The sequence below is a fragment of the Emys orbicularis genome, chromosome 2 (assembly GCF_028017835.1).
Source record: "Emys orbicularis isolate rEmyOrb1 chromosome 2, rEmyOrb1.hap1, whole genome shotgun sequence".
Lineage (NCBI taxonomy): Eukaryota > Metazoa > Chordata > Testudines > Emydidae > Emys > Emys orbicularis.
The window spans coordinates 85,718,001-85,739,805 of NC_088684.1; the positions used below are offsets into that span (position 1 = coordinate 85,718,001).

Genomic DNA, 21,805 nt, shown 5'->3' on the forward strand with positions numbered 1-21,805 from the left:
ATTGGATGAACAAGAAGTAGGATTGAGTGGACTTGTAGGCTCTAAAGCTTTATATTGTTTTGTTTTTGAATGCAGGTTTTTTTTTTACATAATCCTACATTTGTAAATTCAACTTTCATAATAAAGAGATTGCACTACAGTACTTGCAATGGGGGAATTGAAAAATACTATTTCTTTTGTTTTTTACAGTGCAAATATTTGTAATCTAAAATAAATATGAATTGAGCACTGTACACTTTGTATTCTGTGTTGTAATTGAAATCAATATATTTGAAAATGTAGAAAACATCCAAAAATATTTAAATAAATGGTATTCTATTATTGTTTAACAGTGTGATTAAAAAATTTATTGTGATTAATCGTGATTAATTTTTTAATCGCTTGTCAGCCCTAATAATAATAATATAGTGTGCTGCTTTAAGATTGAAGTCAAGAGTGAGAATAAAAACAAAGGATGCTTTAAAAGATCTTATTTAAGAAATGAAGTGTGCAAGTGACATTACAGTATTCCTGAAAGCAGGACATAAGGGATCTCCATTAAGATCCAAAACAGCTTCATGTCCATTTCCCAGCTGAACATTTTACAGCAAAAAGGTAAAGAGGTTCAATGGCCTTTCCTATCATGATGCAGATGTTTCTTCCAAATACCTAAATGGATCTGTAACCAGACTGCTCAGCTTTCAGAATATCTTGGCAGCCCTTTTCAGGTCTTGAACTTTACGAATATACTGTATACATGTATAAAGTGTTAGTAATCTGAGACACTTGGAAACGAGCTATCTTATTAAGGGGCTGAAGTGTCCAGTGGCTGTCTGTGCATCTAGCACACTATGGCATAGTTTAAAAGAAAACTGAAAACTAAGTGTTGGTGAGACAGAATGAGCAGCTGAAACAAAGAGGAAATATCAAATATTTCAATTAGACAGGGGACTAGAAACCAGGACTCCTCAATTCTATTCTCAGTCCTGCAACTACTTTTTCTGTTGCCTTTATGTGTACCTGTACCTACTAATAGTTATCTGGAACACTGTTATACAGATAGGATAGGCAGTAGTGGATTAACTATTGTTTTATAACTTGGTTTTAGTTTATATTAAGTGCAACAGCTGTGTTAAAGTCCTGTCCTAGACATTTAAGAAGTGGTTGTTGGGTTGGTGGTTTTTTAAACTTTTGACTGATCAATTCCCATCAGTGATTGGTTTGCTCTCTGCCTCTGCCTGCAAAAGAACTGCTTTCAGTTTTGTATTTAGTCATGTTACGTGTTATATTAAGAATATAATAATGTCCATACTGGATTAGACCAATGGTCTGTCTAGCCCAGTATCCGGTCTTCTGACAGTGGCCAATGCAGGGTGCTTTAGAGAGAATGAACAGAACAGGCAATCGAGTGACCATTCCCAGCTTCTGGCAATCAGAGGCTAGGGACACCCAGAACACAGGGTTGCATCCCTGACCATCTGGGCTAATGGCCATTGATGGATCTATTCTCCATGAAATTATCCAATTCTTTTTTGAACATCATTATAGTTTTGGCCTTCACAATATCCGCTGGCAACCAGTTCAACAGGTTGACTGTGCATTGTGTGAAGTACTTCTTTTTTGTTTGTTTTAAACCTACTGCCTCTTAATTTCATTGGGTGATCCCTGGTTCTTGTGTTATGTGAAGTAGTAAGTATAGACCTCTGTTATATCCCCTTTTACTGATCTCTTTTCCAAACTGAAAAGTCAGTCTTTTTAATCTCTCCTCATACGAAAGATGTTCCATACCCTTAATCATTTTTGTTGCCCGTCTCTGTACGTTTTCCAATTCCAATATATCTTTCTTGAGATGGGGCAATCAGAACTGCAGGCAGTATTTAAGGTGTGGCCATATCATGGATTTATATAGTGGCATTATATTTTCTCTTATTTTCTGTCCCTTCCCTAATGGTTCCTAACATCGTTAGTGCTTTTTTTTGACTGCCGCGGCACATTGAACAGATGTTTTCAGAGAACTATTCAAAATGACTCCAAGATCTCTTTCTTGAGTGGTAACAGATAATTTAGATCCCATCATTGTGTATGTGTAGTTGCAATTATGTTTTCCAACATGCATTACTTTGCATTTAACAACACAGAATTTCATCTGCCATTTTATTGCCTAGTCCACCCAGTTTTGTGAGATCCCTTTGTAACTCTTCGCAGTCTGCTTTGGACTTAACTATCATGAGTAGGGCTATGATTTAATCATGGGTATTTTGAGCCAAAGTCATGGACAGGTCACAGGCAAGAAACAAAAAAACCCATGGCCCATACTTATACCATAAATACCCGATTGAACCTTGGGGGGAAACCGGGAGGTCCGCAGCACAAGCTGCGGGGGGGGGGGGGGGGGGGCGGAAGCCCCGGGGTCCCGCTGCCACTTTGGCCAGTGCAGAGGAGGGGAGGCCCCGGGGTCCCGTTGCCGCTCCAGCTACTACCGTGGAGGAGGGAAGCCCCGGAGGGCCAGCTGCTGCTCTGGCTGCCCCAGGACTGCTGACAAGAGCCACCGAGCTGCAGCTGATCCCACTGCCCACGGGACCACTGCTCAGGTGATTTCCAGGGCCAGCTGCATTGGCCGCTGCTCGGGCATTCCCCAGAGCTAGCTGCCAGGGACCACCTGTCCACCACCAGCTAGCTGCCAGGGACCATCAGCGCCTGGTGCGGCTGGCTGCAGGGCCACCCAAGTGGCTGGCTGCAGAGCAACTCCAGCAGTGGCCAGTGTGGCTGTCCCCAGGGCCGCCTGAGCAGCTGGTCCTGGGGCTTCTGGGGAATCCGTGACTTCCGCGACCTCCGTGACAAACATGGAGCCCTAATCGTGAGTAATTTTGTATCGTCTGCAAATTTTGCCACCTCAGTTTATCCGTTTTTCCAGATCATTTATTAGTATGTTGAACAGCACTTGTTCCAGTATAGATCCCCGGGGGACACCACTATTTACCTCTTTCCATTATGAAAGCTGTCCATTTATTCCTACGCTGGTTTCCTGTCTTTTAACCAGTTACAGATCCATGAGGATAGACCTTCCCTCTTATCCTATGACTGCTTACTTTGCTTAAGAGCCTTTGGTGAGAGACTTTGTCAGAGTCTGAAAGTCAAGTACACTATATCCACTGGATCTCTTTTGTCCACATGTTTGACGACTCCCTCAAAGAATTCTAATAGATTGGTGAGGCATGATTTCCCTTTACTAAAGCCGTGTTGACTCTTCCCCAACAAATTGTGTTCATTTGCGTGTCAGATAATTCTGTTTCCTACTACAGTTTCAACCAATTTGCCTGACAATGAAGTTAGGCTTCCTGGCCTATAACTGCCAGGCCTTCCTCTGGATCCTTTTTTAAACATTGGTGTCACATTAGCTACCTTTAAGTCATCTGCTACAGAAGCTGATTTAAATAATAGGTTACATACCACAGTTGGTAGTTCTGCAATTTCATATTTGAGTTCCTTCAGAACACTTCGGTGAATACCATCTGGTGCTGGTGACTTATTACTGTTTAATTTATCAATTTGTTCAAAAAGCTCCTCTACTGACACTTCAATCTGGGACAGTTCCTCAGATTTGTCACCTAAAAAAATGGCTCAGGTATGGGAATCTTCCTCACATCCTCTGCAGTGAAGACTGATGCAAATAATTCATTTAACTTCTCCATAGTTCTTCCTTGAGTGCTCCTGTAGTACCTCAATCATTGAGTGGCCCTACTGATTGTTTGGCAGGCTTCCTACTTCTGATGTACTTAGATTTTTTGCTGTTAGAATCTGAGTCTCCATTCTCTTCCTAGATATTATGGTTCTTCTTCACAAGTTATTATTTTGAGTACTAATAATATTGATGCTGATTGTTCCCCTTTCATTGTGAATGATTCACAACCACTTTGCTTCTATAAAGAGTTTTTTTTTCATAAAAAAAATGAACCGCCACTCTTCCCACCACCACCCCCAACAGCTAGTTCATTTTTAAGATTTGCAAGTTTTCATGACTTTGCACATTCATTTATAATCTAATGTTTGTATTTCATTGTCCAAAAAGTGTTTACTTTTGATATGCCTCCTATTCCCTCCAAAAACACCAATGCCTGTGACCCTCCCAAGTCCATGACCAGGATGTGGAAGAGGCTTTATGAATCACAAAATATCTATCAACTTAGACAAGCTTTGACATATGCGCATATAATGCAGTTTGCTATGAATATGAAATACTGAAGAAAGTAAGGGCTTGTCTATTCAGGGAAGTTAGTGTAAAGTAAGTAGGGTGTAAATTTAAAGTGCGATAGCTATTCCGTACTAACTTCTCTGTGTGGATCATCTTGTTCTGCACTAAGGGACTGTCTACACTGCGACGTTGTCGACAAAACTTTTGTCTTTCATGGGTACTTTAAAAAGCCCCCCTGCAAAAGACAAAAGTTTTGCCAACACAAGTGGCAGTGTGAACGCGGCTTTGTCGGCAGGAGCGCTCTCCTGCCATCAAAGCTACTGCCGCTCATGGGGCTGGAAGTATTTTGTCGGCAAAAGTGCCGACAAAACACCGATAGAAAGCGTTCACACGCGCTGACTTTTAGCGACAAGGCTGTGTCGACACAACCTTGTCACTAAAAGCTGCATAGTGTAGACAAGCCCTCAGAGTGCCTTTTTGTTGATTAGTTTAATTTGCTTTCTAAGCAGTAACTATTCTGTACTAGTTACTCCGGGCTTCCTCCACTCCCCAAGGCTATACTTTTTAAGGCAACAGATGTGTAAGCATCAAGAGCTGAAAAGCCTACAATCTCAAGAGGCCTTGGGGGATATTCAGAGGACAACTGTATCAGAAAACCAACCCACTACAATGACTTCCTAGTCTTGGAAAACAAGTTAACTAATAAAAATTCAGAGATAAGAAACTGCACCCTGCCAATGTAAACAAACCACACTGATACTGAGGTCAGTAACACAAGTGACTTGAACTACTTGCAAAGAGTAGTTAACAGTCACTGCACAGTCTGTACAGTCAACATCACCCTAAAATTAACAACATAATAGATTACTGTTCTAAGCAAACAGGGTGAAAAGTGCAGCAAGTCTTCCTATTACAGCTCTGAAAAACAAGGTGTGCTTAGGAGGATTTGTTACTTTCCTGCCACCAGTAAATGTGTTAGATACAGTATTTTATTGAACTATTGCAAGCAAATAATGCAAGTTATGAATCAGCAATAAAAAGGTCATTAAAAATGCTGTATTTTAATATTGAGAACATGAGACACAGCACTAGTAACAGGATATAATTAACTAAACAATGTACTCAGCAATGTACTCTTCAAACACCACAAAACACTTACATATTCTTCTTCAGTTTCCTGTACGAAGAAAGCTTCTCCATTGTCACCCAGCTTCATATGAAGATCAACTGTGTCTCCATTAATTTCTATATCAATCTGTGGGAGCAAAGACAGTTTAATGTAGAGTATCTTCCACACAGCAAAACACACAAATATTTACCTTAAGACTGATTCCTCTCGGATTATTTTTATATGATGCCTGCATTCCACTTTATGATCACCACTCCAACTCCAGGCTTCTCCCAAGAAGACTGTCATACCTCCCTCTTTGTGCTCTCCTACCCCACAAAAGAAATCAGTGCTTTTTTAGGAAGCAGACTGAGGTTTGAAATTTGAAAATGTAGAAAACCATCCAAAAATATGTAATAAATTTCAACTGATATTCTATTGTTTAACAGTGTGATTAAAACTACAATCACAATTAATTTTTTTAATCGCAATTAATTTTTGAGTTAATCGCGTGAGTTAACTGCAATTAGATTTTAAGTAGGACTGTCGATTTATCTTTCTGTAGTTAAGTTTATTTTAATCTTTTATCCTTACCAGTGAGTTTATCTGAAGTGCTTGGGGAATCTGCTCAGACTACAAAGGATGGTGCATATCCACTATCCTTTGTCAAAGTGTCGAACTAATTAATGAGCTTGCACTGTTCAAGAGAAGGTCTTGAGCAGTGTAAGACGGTACATTTCTGGGGTGCAAGGCTGTGGGGGGGGGGAGGATTTGCTGGTGTCTCCCCCTGTATATTTCATGAATGGCTTCGAGAGCATTCATGCAACTTAGCTGGGTATGTCCCTGGACGTTGTTGGCTGAGTGATCGCAGCACTTGGAGGGGTTTGCTCCTTGTCACTAGCACAGCATTGAGAGAGACAGCCCAGATGGAAGAGTTAAGGGGGCACAACGGTCCCACAGCTCCAGATTGCACCCCAGGGGTGTGTCACTGATATAAAATTACCCAAGGAAGTTAATTCCAATGCTGACAAAGTTGCAAAGGAATCTCACAAAACTGGGTCACTAGGCAATAAAATGGCAGATGAAATTCAATGTTGATTAAGTACAGAGTACAGTAGAAGATAGTTACGAACACCTCAGGAATGGAAAAAGCAACAGAGGGTCCTGTGGCACCTTTAAGACTAACAGATGTATTGGAGCATAAGCTTTCGTGAGTCTGACGAAGTGGGCATTCACCCACGAAAGCTTATGCTCCAATACATCTGTTAGTCTTAAAGGTGACACAGGACCTCTGTTGCTTTTTACAGATCCAGACTAACACGGCTACCCCTCTGATTCAGGAATGGAAGTTGTTCATAACTCTGAACAAAATGTTACCTTTTTTTTCAAAACTGAAAACAGTTATTTTTACACTGACTTAATACAGCTTTGAAACTGACTTAATACAGCTTTGAAACTTTACTATGCAGAAGAAAAATGCTGCTTTTAACCATCTTAATTTAAATGAAACAAGCACAGAAACAGTTTCCTTACCTTGTCAAATCTTTTTTTAATAGTTTACATTTAACACTGTATTGCATTTGCCTTTTTTTTTCTTGGTCTCCGCTGCTGCCTGATTGAATACTCTGGTGTTCGTAACTGAGTTTCTACTGTAACACATATGAGAAAACAATCCTAACATACATACAAAATGATGGGGTCTAAATTAGTTGTTACCTCTCAAGAAAGGTAACATTGTTGAATCATTGTGGATAGCTCTCTGAAAACATCCACTCAATGTGCAGCGGCAGTGAAAAAAGCTAACAATATCAGGAACCAATAGGAAGGGACGGAAAATAAGATAAAAAATATCAGAATGCCACTATATGACTCCATGGTACGCCCACACCTTGAACACTGCGTGCAGTTCTGGTTGCCCCATCTCAAAAAAAGAGTGAATTGGAAAAGATACAGAGAAGGTCAACAAAAATAATTAGGAGTATATAACAGCTTCCATAGAAGGAGAGATGAAAAACTCTGGGACTGTTCAACTTAGAAAAAGAGATGACTACAGGGGGATATGATAGAGGTCTATCAACTCATGAATGGTGTCATGAAAGTGAACAGGGAAGTGTTATTTACTCCTTCATATACCACAAGAACTGGGGGTCACTCAATTAAATTATCAGGCAGCAGGTTTAAAACAAACATAAGGAAGTACTTCTTCACACAACATAAAGTCAACCTGTGGAACTCATTGCCAGGAGATGTTGTGAAGGCCAAAAAATATAACTGAGTTCAAAAAAGAATTAGGTGAGTTCATGGAGGATAGGTCCATCAATGGCTATTAGCCAGGATGGTAAGGGACACAACCCCATTCTCTGGGTGTCCTGATGGCGGATTGGATGCCAGGGGATGGATCGCTCAATAATTGTCCTGTTCTGTTCATTCCCTCTGAGGCTTCTGGCACTGGCCACTGTCAGAAGACAGGGTACTGGGCGGATGGACCATGGTCTGACCCAGTATGGCCATTCTTATGTTCTCCAAGAGCCTCTCAGTTTTCCTTCTCCTCCTAGTCCTAAAGATCTCATTTGCAGTGTCCCTCCTCCCAGCTAAGACGTTACGACCTCCTAAACTAGTCAATACAGTGACTACAGTTGGCCACAAGAAGTGGTATGAAGCACTTCCTCCTCCAGTGTATCGGAGCCAGTCCCGTTTAAACAACAACAAAAGAAAATACACATTTACTAGTAAAAAGCTGTAATTTGAGCAGGGCTGGCTCTAACTTTTTTGCCGCCCTAGGCAAAAAAGCACCGCCCCGCCGTAACACCCCCCCACCAGCGCCGCACCGCCCAAACCCCCGGAGCACCGGGCCGCCGAACCCCTCCCCTCCCGAGCGCCGTGCCGCCGAAACCCCCGCCCCCCCGAGCGCCACGCCAGCCAGCCCAAACCCCTGGAGCGCCGCGCCGGGCAAACCCCCGCCTCCCCCCCAGCGCCACGCCGGGCCGGCCAAACCCCCGCCCAAACCCCCGGAGCGCCTCACTGGGCCGGCCAACCCCCCCCCCCCCCCCCGAGCACCTCGCCGGGCCGCCCAAACCCTCCGAGCGCCGCGCCGGCCAGCCAAGCACCGCGCCTCCCCCCCCAAGCGCCTCGCTGGGCCGGGCAAACCCCCGGAGTGCCGGGCCGCTCAAACCCCCGCCCCTCCCCCCCCCCGAGCGCCGCGCCGCCCAAACCCCCGGAGCGCCGGGCCGCGCCGCCAAATCCCCTGCCCCCCCCCCCCCCCCCCCGCGCCGCCAAAACACCCCCCGCGCTGCCCGGCTGAAACAAAAAACAAAAAACACCGCGAGCGCCCCCCGCCACCCCAACATTGGCCGCCCCTTCTAAGGTGCCACCCCAAGCACGTGCTTGGTCGGCTGGTGCCTGGAGCCGGCCCTGCATTTGAGACAAACTGGTAGATTTGACTGAAGTGTGAGAAAAACCGCTGAACATGTTATAAGACTCTTTTGCAACTTTGATTGCTATAAAATGTCAGAGTATTGATTACATTTCTTATAGCATCAAGAAAGTTACAGGAGGAAGAGAGTAACGACTAACACATAAACGTCCCTAAGCATAAGTAATCTGCAATAACTGAGGTCCCAGTACTACAATCAGCCACTTGGATCCATGTTTCTTCAGCTAGCAGCACTCGGAAAACCTCCCAAAAGTCTAAGGCCATGGAAAGACTATACATCCCTTGGGCTCATATTAAGTTTTCACAGCTTAATGGGTAGCTCTCAGAAATCTCATCTTTCCTTCCTGATCTGCACACACTTATCTTTGCAGTGATCCATTCCTTATCAGATGACCATGCAGCCAAAGACTGTCTATTAGACCTCAAAATCATCATCTTATACCGCCTGTGTGTGAAAGTGTTCTGGCCTCAGCATTGCTGCAGGTTGTGCATGCGTAACAGGAAAAAATATATAATTTTTATTTTATATATATATATTTATATTTTCTTTCAAGTGACAGGTCCATTCCCCAGGCCCATGCCATTTGCTACACTTACCACTTTTTCCTTAGAACGCAGAACACCAAGCTTCCCAAATCGGACATGGAAAGGAGAACACTGGTATGTACCATCCTGCTGCCGAACCACAATTACATCGATGCATCCTGAAAGAGTGGCCTGGTTAATGCCTTTATATAGCTCTTTCACAGTAACTAGAACTTGTCCTGCAAGCTGTCCCACGTAATTCATAGTCTGAGACTGAAAGAAAAAGAAAAAAAAAAGGGAAAGAATTAAGTCAGATATTTGTACCAAATTTAATCTTGCAATGTCATTTAATTGTCAACGAGTCTGTTTACTATAAGCCACATGATTAGCATAAGTCTTTTTACAGGCACTCCACTGACTGAACTTTGAACTCCTCCACAAAATAGAATGACAGTTTTCACATAGATATCAAAATGAACCTATATTAAAGAATTTAAGCTAACCTATGAAAAACTATTTAAAAACTATTTTAAAAGACAGACTTCTAATTTATGTTGTTTTCAATTCTGAAGGCCTAGATTCAAGTCCTGCTTAGCTTCCCAATGGAACCCATTGTGGCTGTTTCATTCTCAGAGGACTGCCTACATAAAAATCTTAATATTTTTAATACAATTGTTCAGACAATCTTTACTGAAGACAACAATGTCACAGGTCAACACCACAACATATTGACAGAACTGTATGGAGAAGCTTCTGGTACCTCCACAATGTCTGGTTCTTCCTTCATTTGCACCACACTAATTTATAAACAAAGTTAAAAAAATTATAAGAGTATGAAAGTTACTTACATTCAGTGACTTACTTGGAGGCAAAGTGATGTAGAACAAAAGTGAAACCAAACCAAGGAAGACCGATAAGAAGTCTAGTCCTCCTCCTACACAAGATTAAACAACTGCCTTTTGAAGCAGGAACTGTATGTATTTGCTAGTAAAGTCACCACACCATATGCAGTGTCAAGACTTCTCTCAACATAAAACATTCAATGTATCAAACCCTTTCCAGAGCTTTTAGGAAAAGTGCTGCCACTCAACTGCAGCAGCAACCACAGAGTGCAATAAGAAAGATTTCTACCTGAATAAAGGGACAAGCAGCACCACTCTAAAGCAGTTTACACAGATGCCTCAATTCACTTTTAAATAGAAAAAAGTTACAACAGAAGACCAGGCATTGTAGCTAGACGTGACAACATACTTCTGACAGTTAAAAATTGCTTGCTGGAGACAATATATCTGAATTAAAAGATATAACATGTTCAGAGAAACATCAACATCCAGCTACCAACATTATTAATATAAGGCTTGAAAAACCCACTCACCAGGGACAAGAAGGCAACTTTTCTGGTGACTGCTCTCAACTTCTACGGAACCCAAGCTTTTATTTAAAAAATGAATTTCCATCCCTTAAGTTTATGAAGATAGCCTTTCATACACAAAGAGTGTAAACTGATTCACTATTACCTTCCTAAGCCTGCAGACAAATATCCAATCCCTCAGCTCCTTTCCATAGCTTTCACACAATTTCAGCCCAATGAAAACAGACCTATTCTTTCTATTTTCACTGTTCTCATTCAGAATCCTGTTGGCAGCAGTAAAACTGATAATGGTAACAGGTGGAGTGGGTGAAGAAGTACATATTGGAGGAAGTAATGAAGAAAATGAAGGGGAGAGGAAGAGAAGGAAATCTGCAGGCAGATACTGAAAAGCTATAATCTAAGGCCTGGTCTACACTGGGCGGGGATCGATCTAAGTTACGCAACTTCAGCTACGTGAATAACTTAGCTGAAGTAGACGTACTTAGATCAACTTACCGTGGTGTCTTCACCGCGGTGAGTCTAGACATAGTGTAGTAGTAGACATACTACTGCGGGTAGTGTAGACATACCCTAAGCTAGAAAGAAAGATAATGTACAAAAAGGGTGAGGTTGTTGAGTAGTATTCAAATATAATTGCAAATTCATAAAGTAATACTAGAAAGTACTTTGGTGTTACTTTCAATGATAGCAGGTAAAATTATTGCAGATTAAGAATACAGCATATAGTATTGAGCTCCCTGAAGAAACAAAGCCCTCCCCCCACACACACTTTTAAGCAGTAATGTTGAAATGTTTTAATAGGAGAGGTTGCAAAAGTGGTTATACAGAGTCTACTGCCAAAAAAATGCAGATTAATTGCAAATGTATTAAACTGACTACATAATTCTGGTGTAAAGTCAACATTCCATGTAAGAACAAAAAAGCCATTACAGCCAAGCACAGCACTAAGCAGATTGTGCACACAACTGGTCAGAATGAGATCTGTACCTTGAACTTGTTGCTGCCTGAGAACACACAGCTTCAGTATTTCACTGTTTTTTATTTTGCTCTAGTCTATTTTACAAAACAGATTACAACAAACTTCCTGGGCCCATATATTATTCTACATTCATTAGAATCTATGAATCTGAAATCTTCTACAGATTCAAGACTGAGATCAAGGTTTTTCTTAAGAGAACCTAAACAAGAGACTATATACTGGAAAAACTCTTCAGAGGTTCTTTTCTGGTGAGATTGCTGCTAGTGTCTACCAAATCATCTCTGTTATATTAATTATTTCAGTTCAGAGCTTTCAAAATCATACTAGCAGTAGCATAAATCACATTAATTTAAATTTAACTTTTTCTTGTAGCATCCAATAGTGCTGATATAGTTAAAAGGATGTGTCAGTAATACTCTAAAAATCCCTCCTTTTGGGGATTTATAACTCACCTCTGCAAGAGTTTTCCCTAGCTAAATGTGACATATAACATCTCATTTAAATCATGTTTTTTAAATATGAAAGAGCTTCTGAAGTGGGCTCTAGCCCACAAAGGTTATGCCCAAATAAATTTGTTAGTCTCTAAGGTGCCACAAGGACTCCTCGTTGTTTTTGCTGATACAGACTAACATGGCTACCATTCTGAAACCTTCTCCCCAATGTATGCTTTTAAAATTACAAAAATGAAATAGGAAGAAAAGGGCTTGATTCTCCAATCCATTATATCAATTTTATGCTGATACAACTTTTGAAATCTTTTGAGTTACATCAGTTTTGAACTAGTTTAAGAGATTGAAGACTCTTGGCCAGCAGTTTTTCTACAAGACATTGATGGACAGAATTTTTTTGGGAGGTGGGCTGATGGCACTGCAGGTTGGGGGAAGTATATAACCCACATCTACATGCAACAGTCCAAACAAAGGTAACGGAGACCAGAATACTGCCATATAGTTGATGAGATAGGCAGGTATTTCAGCTGAAACACCTACCTATATCGACAGTGGTGAATCAGAGAGAGCAGTCTCATCTTGTGATTTTCTTCAGTCAGGGTGTCTTACTAACTAAAACATGAACCCAGGACATTGGTGGCACCAAGCAGTCAATTTTTGAAAGAAGGCAGCATCTGTACTGCTTCTTGATTTCGGTGATGGATGTTAAACAGTTCACCCTCATAACAGTGTCAAATCCTGTTCAACAATTATTTAGGAAGGGTTAGGGGAGACCTGTTGACAGTTAGAGTCATGTCTGACAACAGGCTAAGTTTTAGCCACTTCTAACAAAATTCCATGATTCACAAATGAAAGATTTTAAGCTTTGACTTGTGAAGGCAACTTCTCATTTTTAAAAAACTTCTGCAGCATGGGGATCAACAGGTCTGAATACTCTTGCCTCTCCACTAGTCCTTGTACAAATACTTATTTCAGTAACTGGGATTTGAACAGTGAGCACCAACAAAAAAATATTATTGTGCATCACCTTAGAAGGTAATTGTTTAAAAGTTTTCAGTTTCACATTGGGAGATAGGAACCAACTTCAGTCTTGTCAAAGACCTGACACTAATACTGTAAGTTTCCCCTTCAAACAATTTAAATCCACCACTTTGGTAAAGGAATACTGAAAAATACACCTTGTATCCCTTCCCTATGAAAACTGACTTCAAATAGATTTATCAGAAAAAGTCACACACGCCTGTCTAGCTCATAGCACAGACACCTTAAACTCTTCCTGTTTGAAGTACTCTTAGGAACTTTGTAAATCTCATCATTATTACACAATGGGCTTCAAAAAGAAAAAAACCAAGAGATGCGGAAAAAGAAGTTGAGATCTCTCAGCGTTGTTTTATCAGGCAAAAGATAAGTTCAATAATCAATTTTTAAAAGTTGTAAAACATGGTATTGCTTTAAACAAGAATTCTAAGGAAAAAATATTTACTAGCTTTTCACTTGAGTCCAGAATCCTTCTGGCTGATCAAAATCCACATGCCAAGAAGCTTCAGCCAATTTCGCCTCCACTGCCAAGAAGTTTGAAAAGTTCTTAAAACTGGGGAGTTAGGGGCATGCCCACCATCTATCATGACCTAGCTACTACAGTGACTGGTGTTCTAGAAATGTTTAGATACGGAAAGTCACAATTCTGGACCAGTGAAGATAGGGAGCAATGACATTTTATATTGCTCTCAAGCAACCTAGACTGATTTAAGAAGCAGTTTTCACTGGATCCAAAAGGAGCTGCTGCCTACATCTTGTGGAGGTAGGTGGGGGGGGGGGAAGAAGGGGGGAGATGAGAGGAAGAAACACATTCGCCACAACACAAGACTTAAGAGTCTTGTTCTAAGGGCTGGTCTACACTACGTTGTTAGAGCGACATTCCCCACATTGGGTTGAATTTATAATTAATTAGTTTGTCTACACTACAGAGCCCTTCCCGCCGACCTAAAGGGCTTTTAAAATCAACGCTTATACACCACGTCAACGAGAGGAGTAGCACTAGATTTGACCTTCCCAGGTCGATTTAGGGGCAGTGTAGACACAGCATAGTGTATTTCGACTTGTTTGGCCTCCAGGAGGTGTCCCAGAGTGCTCCAATGTGTCCGCTCTGAACAAACACTTTCAACTCCACTGCACTTCAGCCAGTAAAACAGGAAAAACCCTGGAAACTTTTGAATTTCATTTCCTGTTTGATCAGTGTGGAGAGCTCACCACTACAGTTGACCATGGCTGCCCAGGTACGCAAACGTGCTCCAGCGTGAAGCATACAGGAGACACTAGATCGGATTGCTGTGTGAGGAGAAGAGTCTGTGCAGGCAGAGCTCAGAACCAGCAGAAGAAATGCTGACATCTATGCCAAAAATCACACAGGGCATGGGGGAAAAAGGCTACATCACGGACACACAGCAGTGCTGTGTGAAAATAAAGGAGCTAAGGCAAGCGTACCAGAAGACAAGGGAAGCGAACAGTCACTCTGGTGCTGAGCCACAGACATGCCGCTTCTGTGAGCGGCTGCATGAGATTCTAGGCAGGGACCCCACCAGTACCCCAACACTCTCTGTGGATACCTCCCAGGGGATCCAGACGGCCACAGACAACAACGAGGAAGACATTGTTGATAAGGAAGAGGAGGAGAATGCACAGCAGGTAAGAGGAGGTTACTCCCCCTGTGCAGTAACTGACGTTCTTCGAGATAAGTGTCCCTGTGGATGCTCCACTTCAGGTAAAGGTGCGTCCCAGAGCCTTCAATCAGAGATTTGTACAGCAGTACCCCTACAGGCTGTGCACACCTCTCGAGCTGTCAGTGTTTGAATACCGCATGCACAGCCCGAGCTCCTCAGTTCCTTCTCTACAACGGAGTCCGTTACAAATTCCGAAGTAGAGGGGAGGAGGGCGGGTAGTGGCCGAGTACCTTAGGGAATGTATTTACTGCTGTGAATTGTTTCATTCGTTGCAACAGTTAACCTTTTGTTTTCAACAACGTATTCTTTTCCTTGCAGCTGCAACATTTTCTCTGGGTGCTTCCTCCACTCCAGCACAAAGGCTGTCCCAGATTAGAAGGTGAAAAAAGCGGACAAGGGAAGACATGTTCTGTGATTTGATGCATTCCTCCGAGGCTGACAGGGCCCAGCTCCATTCCTGGAGGCTCTCACACTCAGAGAGCATGAGCATCGACCAAGAGGGCAGAAAAGCAAGCAGGGAACAAGAGCGTAACACGCACAAGAAGATGTTGCGGCTCATGGGGGAGCAAACAGACATGTTGAGGCATCTGGTTGAGGTGCAGGAAAGGCAGCTAGACCGTAGAGTCCCGCTGCACCCAATGATGAACCAGCTGCCCTCCTCACCAAGTTCCATATCCTCCTCTCCCAGATGTCCTAGAATGCGGAGGGGAGGAAGGGGAAGAGTTCCGTTATCCCTTGAACTCAACTCCAGGGGATGGTTCATGGAGCAGAAAGCTCTCATTCCCACAGCTTTTATTGCTAGACAGTGCAATTGTAATAAGCTATGTGTCCTTGCCCCTCCCTCCCTGTGTTATCAGGCCCTTACCTGGTTATCATTGCTACTCATTGCTGTCTCTGTTCAGTGTTTGTTAGCATAATAAAAATGCATGAATTGAGTACAAGAGGCTCTTTATTCACTGTGCACACTGTGGTTGGTGGGGGTTTAGTTTACAGGGCAGTACATGCGAAAAAGGGGGCAGGTTGGTAAGGAGCAACACACAGAACTGTCACATCAGTGTTGGATCATTCATGAAACTGGTTTTCAAAGCCTCTCGGAGATGCAGTGTGCCTCGATGTGCTCTACTTATTGCCCTGGTGTCTGGCTGCTCATAATTGGCAGCCAGGCGATCTGCCTCAACCCCCCACCCAAGCAGAAACTTTTCCCCCTTAACTTTCACAGATATTATGTAGAGCACAGCAAGCAGCAACAATAGGAATATTGCTTTTGCTGAGGTCTAACCTAGTGAGTAAATTGCGCCAGCGCCCCTTTAGACATCCAAAGGCACATTCTATCACTATTCTGCACTTGCTCAGCCTCTGGTTGAACTGCTCCTTACTGCTGTCCAGGTTGCCAGTGTACGGCTTCATGAGCCACGGGAGCAAGGGGTAGGCTCGGTCTCCAAGGATAACTATTGGCATTTCAATATCACCAATGGTAATTTTCTGGTCTGGGAAGAAAGTTCCTTCTTGCAGCTTTCTGAAGAGACTGGAGTTCCTAAAGACGCGCACATCATGTACCTTTCCCAACCATCCCACGTTGATGTCGGTGAAACGGCCCCTGTGATCCACTAGTGCTTGCAACACCATTGAGAAGTAGCCCTTCTGGTTTATGTACTCTTTGGCAAGGTGGTCTGGTGCCAAGATAGGGATGCGCGTTCCGTCTATCGCCCCACCAGAGTTAGGGAACCCCATCGCAGCAAAGCCATCCACTATGTCCTGCACGTTTCCCAGAATCACTACCCTTCTTAGCAGAAGTGAATTGATTGCCCTGGCTACTTGGATCACAGCAGCCCCCACGGTAGTTTTACCCACTCCAAACTGATTCCCAATTGACCGGTAGCAAACTGGCGTTGCAGGCTTTCACAGGGCTATCGCCTTTTCAACTGACAGAGCAGGTCTCATTTTGGTATTTCTGCACTTCAGGGCTGGAGAAAACAATTTGCAAAGTTCCATGAATGTGGCCTTAAGCATTCAAAAGTTATGCAGCCACTGCTCCTCATCCCATACCTGCATCACGATGCAGTCCCACCAGTCTGTCCTTGTTTCCCTAGCCCAGAAGGGGCATTCCACTGTGTCAACAAGCCTGGCTGCCACTGCCAGTATGTGCAAATTGTTCTGTTCCATGGCTTCCATCACAGCTATTTGTGTGGCATCACATTCTTCCGCGAGGCTGTTCCTGGCTATGCTCTGCAAATATCGCAGGACGACGTGCAAGGTGTTTGTGATGCTCACAACAACAGCGTATAGCTGAGCGGGGTCCATGCTTGCTGTGCTATGGCGTCTGCACAAGTAACCCAGGCTTAGGCGTGAAAATGATTGTTTGCTGTTGCTTTCAGGGAGGGAGGGAGGAGCCAAGAGCATCATGGGAGGCTGACAATATGTACCCAAAACACTTCACGAAAATGTTTTTGTCCCATCAGACATTGGGAGCCTAACCCAGAATACCAATCGGGAGCAGGAACTGTGGGATAGCTGCCCACAGTGCATCACTCTGTGAGTCGATGCTGCCCATGGTAGTGGGGATGCGCTCTGCCGACGGAATGTACATAGTGGGGACATACACCATCGATTTTGTAAAATCGGAGGCTACAGATCAACTGTAATAAACTCAACCTAATTTTGTAGTGTAGACAAGCCGTAAGAAGCAGGGGGGAGAGAGATGCAAACGCACAGCAGCATGACAGAATTATGGAGATCAACATGCAGCTGCAATAAAGAAGCTTGTGGAATCTCTTCTAGAAATAAGCATTTTTGCTACCTTACTGTAGCAATAACAGCAGAATTATGTTTACAAAACAGCAGATGTAACACTGAAGGTCATGAAGAACATTTATCAAAATTGAAAGCCATTCAACTATCTTCGTTATATATGAATTGTCCAGTTTGTTTTTTAAATAAGCTGCAAATCAGGTATTTAAGTTTCAAGTGCAAACAAGAGACTACATTTTAGAAGTCAGGCTCTTAAGAATAGCTTATTTGGGGTAATGAAAACTACCGGTAGTTATTTTAGTAGATCCAAATTGGGACATGAAATTGATCAAGTAGGGGGTCAAACACCACTACATACCTAAGAATGTATAGCTGCCGGAGTCTCAATATGTCAAGAGGACCACAGGTTTTCTGGATCTTTTTTTTATTGTGATTTAGCCGTTCAAAGAGCATTCTGGAAAGCCTAAAGTAAGTAGTACTGAATTTGACAAGTAGCAGCAATGTCATTGCTTAAATACATGCAGATGCTTCACCAGTGTGAGAGAAGCAGTTCTGACCACAGATTTAGAAATGCTACAAGGAAACTTTTGCGGTAATGTTTCCCCTCTTACTTTCAGGCTTATATGGCTAAAATCTCACATTGTCTTGACTGCAGACAGAAAAGAAAGAAACCATGGCTTCCTCTTCATCTTCTTTGGAACCACCTAAAAGCAGTCTAGTTTCCATGGCTGGTATAAAAGGTGAGAGTCTGCTGGGAAAGCTGAGTTAGGCTTAATGAATGTGACAGCATTTAAAAAAAAAAAAAAATATTTTAGCTTTCATTTGTCCCTGGGACTCAGAACATGCATGCTACCTGCCGCATTCAAACTCTTCCCTCTTGACTTCTGAGTAATAGCCAAAAGTTAAATTTTAGTCAATAATATTGCTGAGTTAACAGCAGATTTTAAAGGCCCAGCAATACTGAGGGCTCCAAAGCAGAGGGGAACTTCTTGTAACTTTTAATGCTCAAGAGGACTTGGTTTTTGAACACTTAAGTTATATGCTTGCATTTGTAAGATTCTCTATAGTTGAAAATATTCAAATATTGGTGGAGCATGCTGTGGCTCTAAGCAGGAAGAAAAAAAATGGCATTGCCAGAAAACACTGCCCTACAGTATTAAAGGTTTTTCAGGCAAAAAGCCATGACAGAATGCAAAAAGTTGAAACTGCCTGCTCTATCTTCTATTACGACAAAGTGTAACAGTAAATACAGAACTAGGGGGAAAGTTACTTACTCTGGAAATGAAGCCACATGTTTATGAAACTAAAAATAGCTAGGTTATGTAGCATAGCTTGTTCCACGCGCAAGATACTTAATCCAATATTAACTAAATTAACTCTCCACACCCCTGTAAAATAGATTTTACAGTTCAAAGAACTGAGGCGAGTAGCTTTCACAATGGCAAATGGGACACAACTCAGGAGTTTTCAGCTCAGGCTACGTCTGATTTATTCTAGACACTAGAGGTTCAAATTACATTTTTAAAATACCTTCGGCAGGAAACTCTCAAATTTAAGGAATTCTAAATTTAAGTTTTGAGGTCTGAGGCAGGGACCATGTCTGTCTGCCATAAAGCATGTAGCACACTTTTGAATACTGCAAAAGTAATACAATGTACATTAATATGCATTGTTTATAGTTTAGGAACTTTGAATGGAACATCTATATGCAAGCACGTGACATAACTGGAACAGCATCTACAAGAAGAGGAAGAACTTCCTGTGTATTTGTGGCATTTCTTCAGTGCAACAATGGAAAAACAATTTATCTTAATTTTTTAAAACCTAGCTCAGAGTCCTGGTGTACTCCATCTGGTTTACTAATGCAACCTTTGGTTACCTAATTGTATTGTTTGGGAAATCCAAAGTATTACATGCTAATACACGTTGTAAGATACAACTTTTTCAATCAAATGATACACAGTTCACATTATATACACACAAGCTACTGACAGGATGTTTCCGCTACAAAGGGAATGAATCATAACTATCATTATGAAAAAATCATGTCAATGGAGGTCTTAATGGACAAGAGAATTAATTGTTCTATTGATTTCACATTGTATCTAGTGCAGTGTGCCTTCTGAGCTAGTAATAAAGGGTTGCTCCTTTTCATTACTACTACAGAAAAGGGAAGAATGGAAAAGAAAAAGAGTGTAGTCCTGATTTTCTTCAATTTACCTGGTTTTGCCCATGTAAAAATACATATTTATTAGGTAGGAGTTATGTTTAACTGGATAGAACTTTCATTTAGTCAAAATGTTATTAGATTTGTTCCTCATTTATAAAATTTTTATTAGTATCTTGGTCACTTTAATTAAGAGTTTTGTACATATTTAATTACAAGATCAGCAAAACTATAACTTCAGCTATAATATTCCAACTCAAATACAGTAATTTATTTGTATTTAGTTATAATAAATAATACAGAGGACTGGCAGCTTCCAAATGTCACTTGAATAAAAATCCTAATTTAAAATAATGTTTTTTAAAATGTTTCATTAATTTTTACTTTATACTCCATTTTTCAGTTTGCGTATAAAAATAAATTTCTAACTAGGTCACTTCATATTCTTTATAGCAACAGCTACCTGGATATACAGAGGTATATCTAACAGAGGAACTGGGTATGCCAAGGTATACATAGCAAAAAACAAATATACATTTTGCTCTTAAATAAACATAACAAAAAAGATTTAGAAGTTGCGGTTTAGCATGTAGTTATGAAAGAGAATGTGAAACCAAATCAAGTCTGCTGAAGTTCAAATTAAGGTTTTCTAAAGAGTATTGCAACTCAAAAAGAACTTGAAACTAAATGTTTTTCTGACAGATCCACTGTGACTATTAACTACTTCACTGTGCCACACAAAATGAAGTCACTATATTTATAGTAAATAAGGATATCAGGGACAGAACTCACCAAGATACCAGAAGGGATTCCTTCATGTGCAATGACTGCATTCTTGTTTATGTCATCTTCAATATCAATCTTTTCTGAGAAATACATCTCACCAAAGAAGTTAACTTTTCACAGTACAGGTAAATACCAATCTAAAAAGCACAACATTATGTTGTACCAACTTTTTCTTCTTAAGATGGAAGCAGAATTTTACCACAAGTATTTTAAAATAGTAAGATTTTCTCCCCTGCAGTCTTTCCTTCCTGAGAGAGGTTGATGTTCCGTCTACTTTCACACGTAATGGTATGGTTAAGTAAGGAAATGGCTATTTAGAAAAAGTCACATAGAAACTCCTTCACCAATAAGATTTGCTTGAACTGTCACAACCCCCTTCCTCTGTGAGATAAGAAGTAACATGAATATACTTTAGCATATGTTTGTACCGATAGTGTAATACAAAATCATTTACCCTAAGTCACATGATATTAGATGAGACTTCCATGTAATGAAACAGGGATTTAGTTAATGATTCTTATGCTTTGTCAACACTACGCTGATTTAGATGTTTTGCCATTGTAACTACCACCTGTAGCAATGTTGTGAGCTTTAGTACAGATCGCAGCTTCCTGTGGGTACAATTATATGACACTATCAACCATTCTACCCTGGTACTCCATCAGCGGCTAAAATCAGTGGAGTTGAACTGAAGATTTAAGTTTTAAAGGGTTGAATAGTAGGATTTTTTTCCAAGTCCTGACTCACACAAAGGTTTTGTACTGATTTAACTATTTCAATTAGGGTGTGATTTTTTTTTTACTGAAATAATTAAATTGGTACAACCCCTAGTGTGCATGAAGTTATACTGGTATAGTTTATCCCCTACAATTTATAAGAATAAGCTATACAAATTAGCACTTTTATACCAATGCAACAGTATCCACACCAGGGTGTTAATACCACTTTAACTATACCTGTATTGTGGTGGTACAACTTATGTGTTTAGACAAACCCTAAAAGTTCACCATGTACCAGAATCACTATTTCAGTAAAGGCAAAGAAAAAAAAAAACCTTTTTAATCGGAGAGAGTGTAAAGCAGCAGTACTTCTCTAATTAGTATCAAGGCTATATGAAATCACTGAGAAATTCAGTACAAAAACAAAGCAAATTTCTCCTCGAAGCCTAGGTGACCTTGACCACATTATGAAAAATATGAACCATCTAACATAGAACGTTAACATTTTTCTTCCACACAGCTTTCATCAATCTCGATCAACTGCAACTGAAAATAAAGAGGTTGTAACTACCACAGAAGTTTCTTTAACTTCAAATTTACATAATTGTTTCTGAGAGGTCCTACATGT

General features: G+C 41.3%; 1 protein-coding gene across 1 annotated transcript in view; it reads right to left on the minus strand.

The window, feature by feature from the left end:
* Nucleotides 1–20,744, minus strand: part of LPIN2 (lipin 2) — a 57,087-nt gene extending 36,343 nt beyond the window's left edge. Inside the window, exons 1-3 of the mRNA XM_065397707.1 lie at nt 20,465–20,744; nt 9,310–9,510; nt 5,331–5,426 (exon numbers count right to left, since the gene is read on the minus strand). Coding sequence (XP_065253779.1) covers nt 5,331–5,426; nt 9,310–9,510; nt 20,465–20,551 — 384 coding nt within the window. The 5' untranslated portion in view covers nt 20,552–20,744. The remainder of the gene's footprint in view (nt 1–5,330; nt 5,427–9,309; nt 9,511–20,464) is intronic.
* Between the last annotated feature and the right edge of the window lie 1,061 nt (nt 20,745–21,805).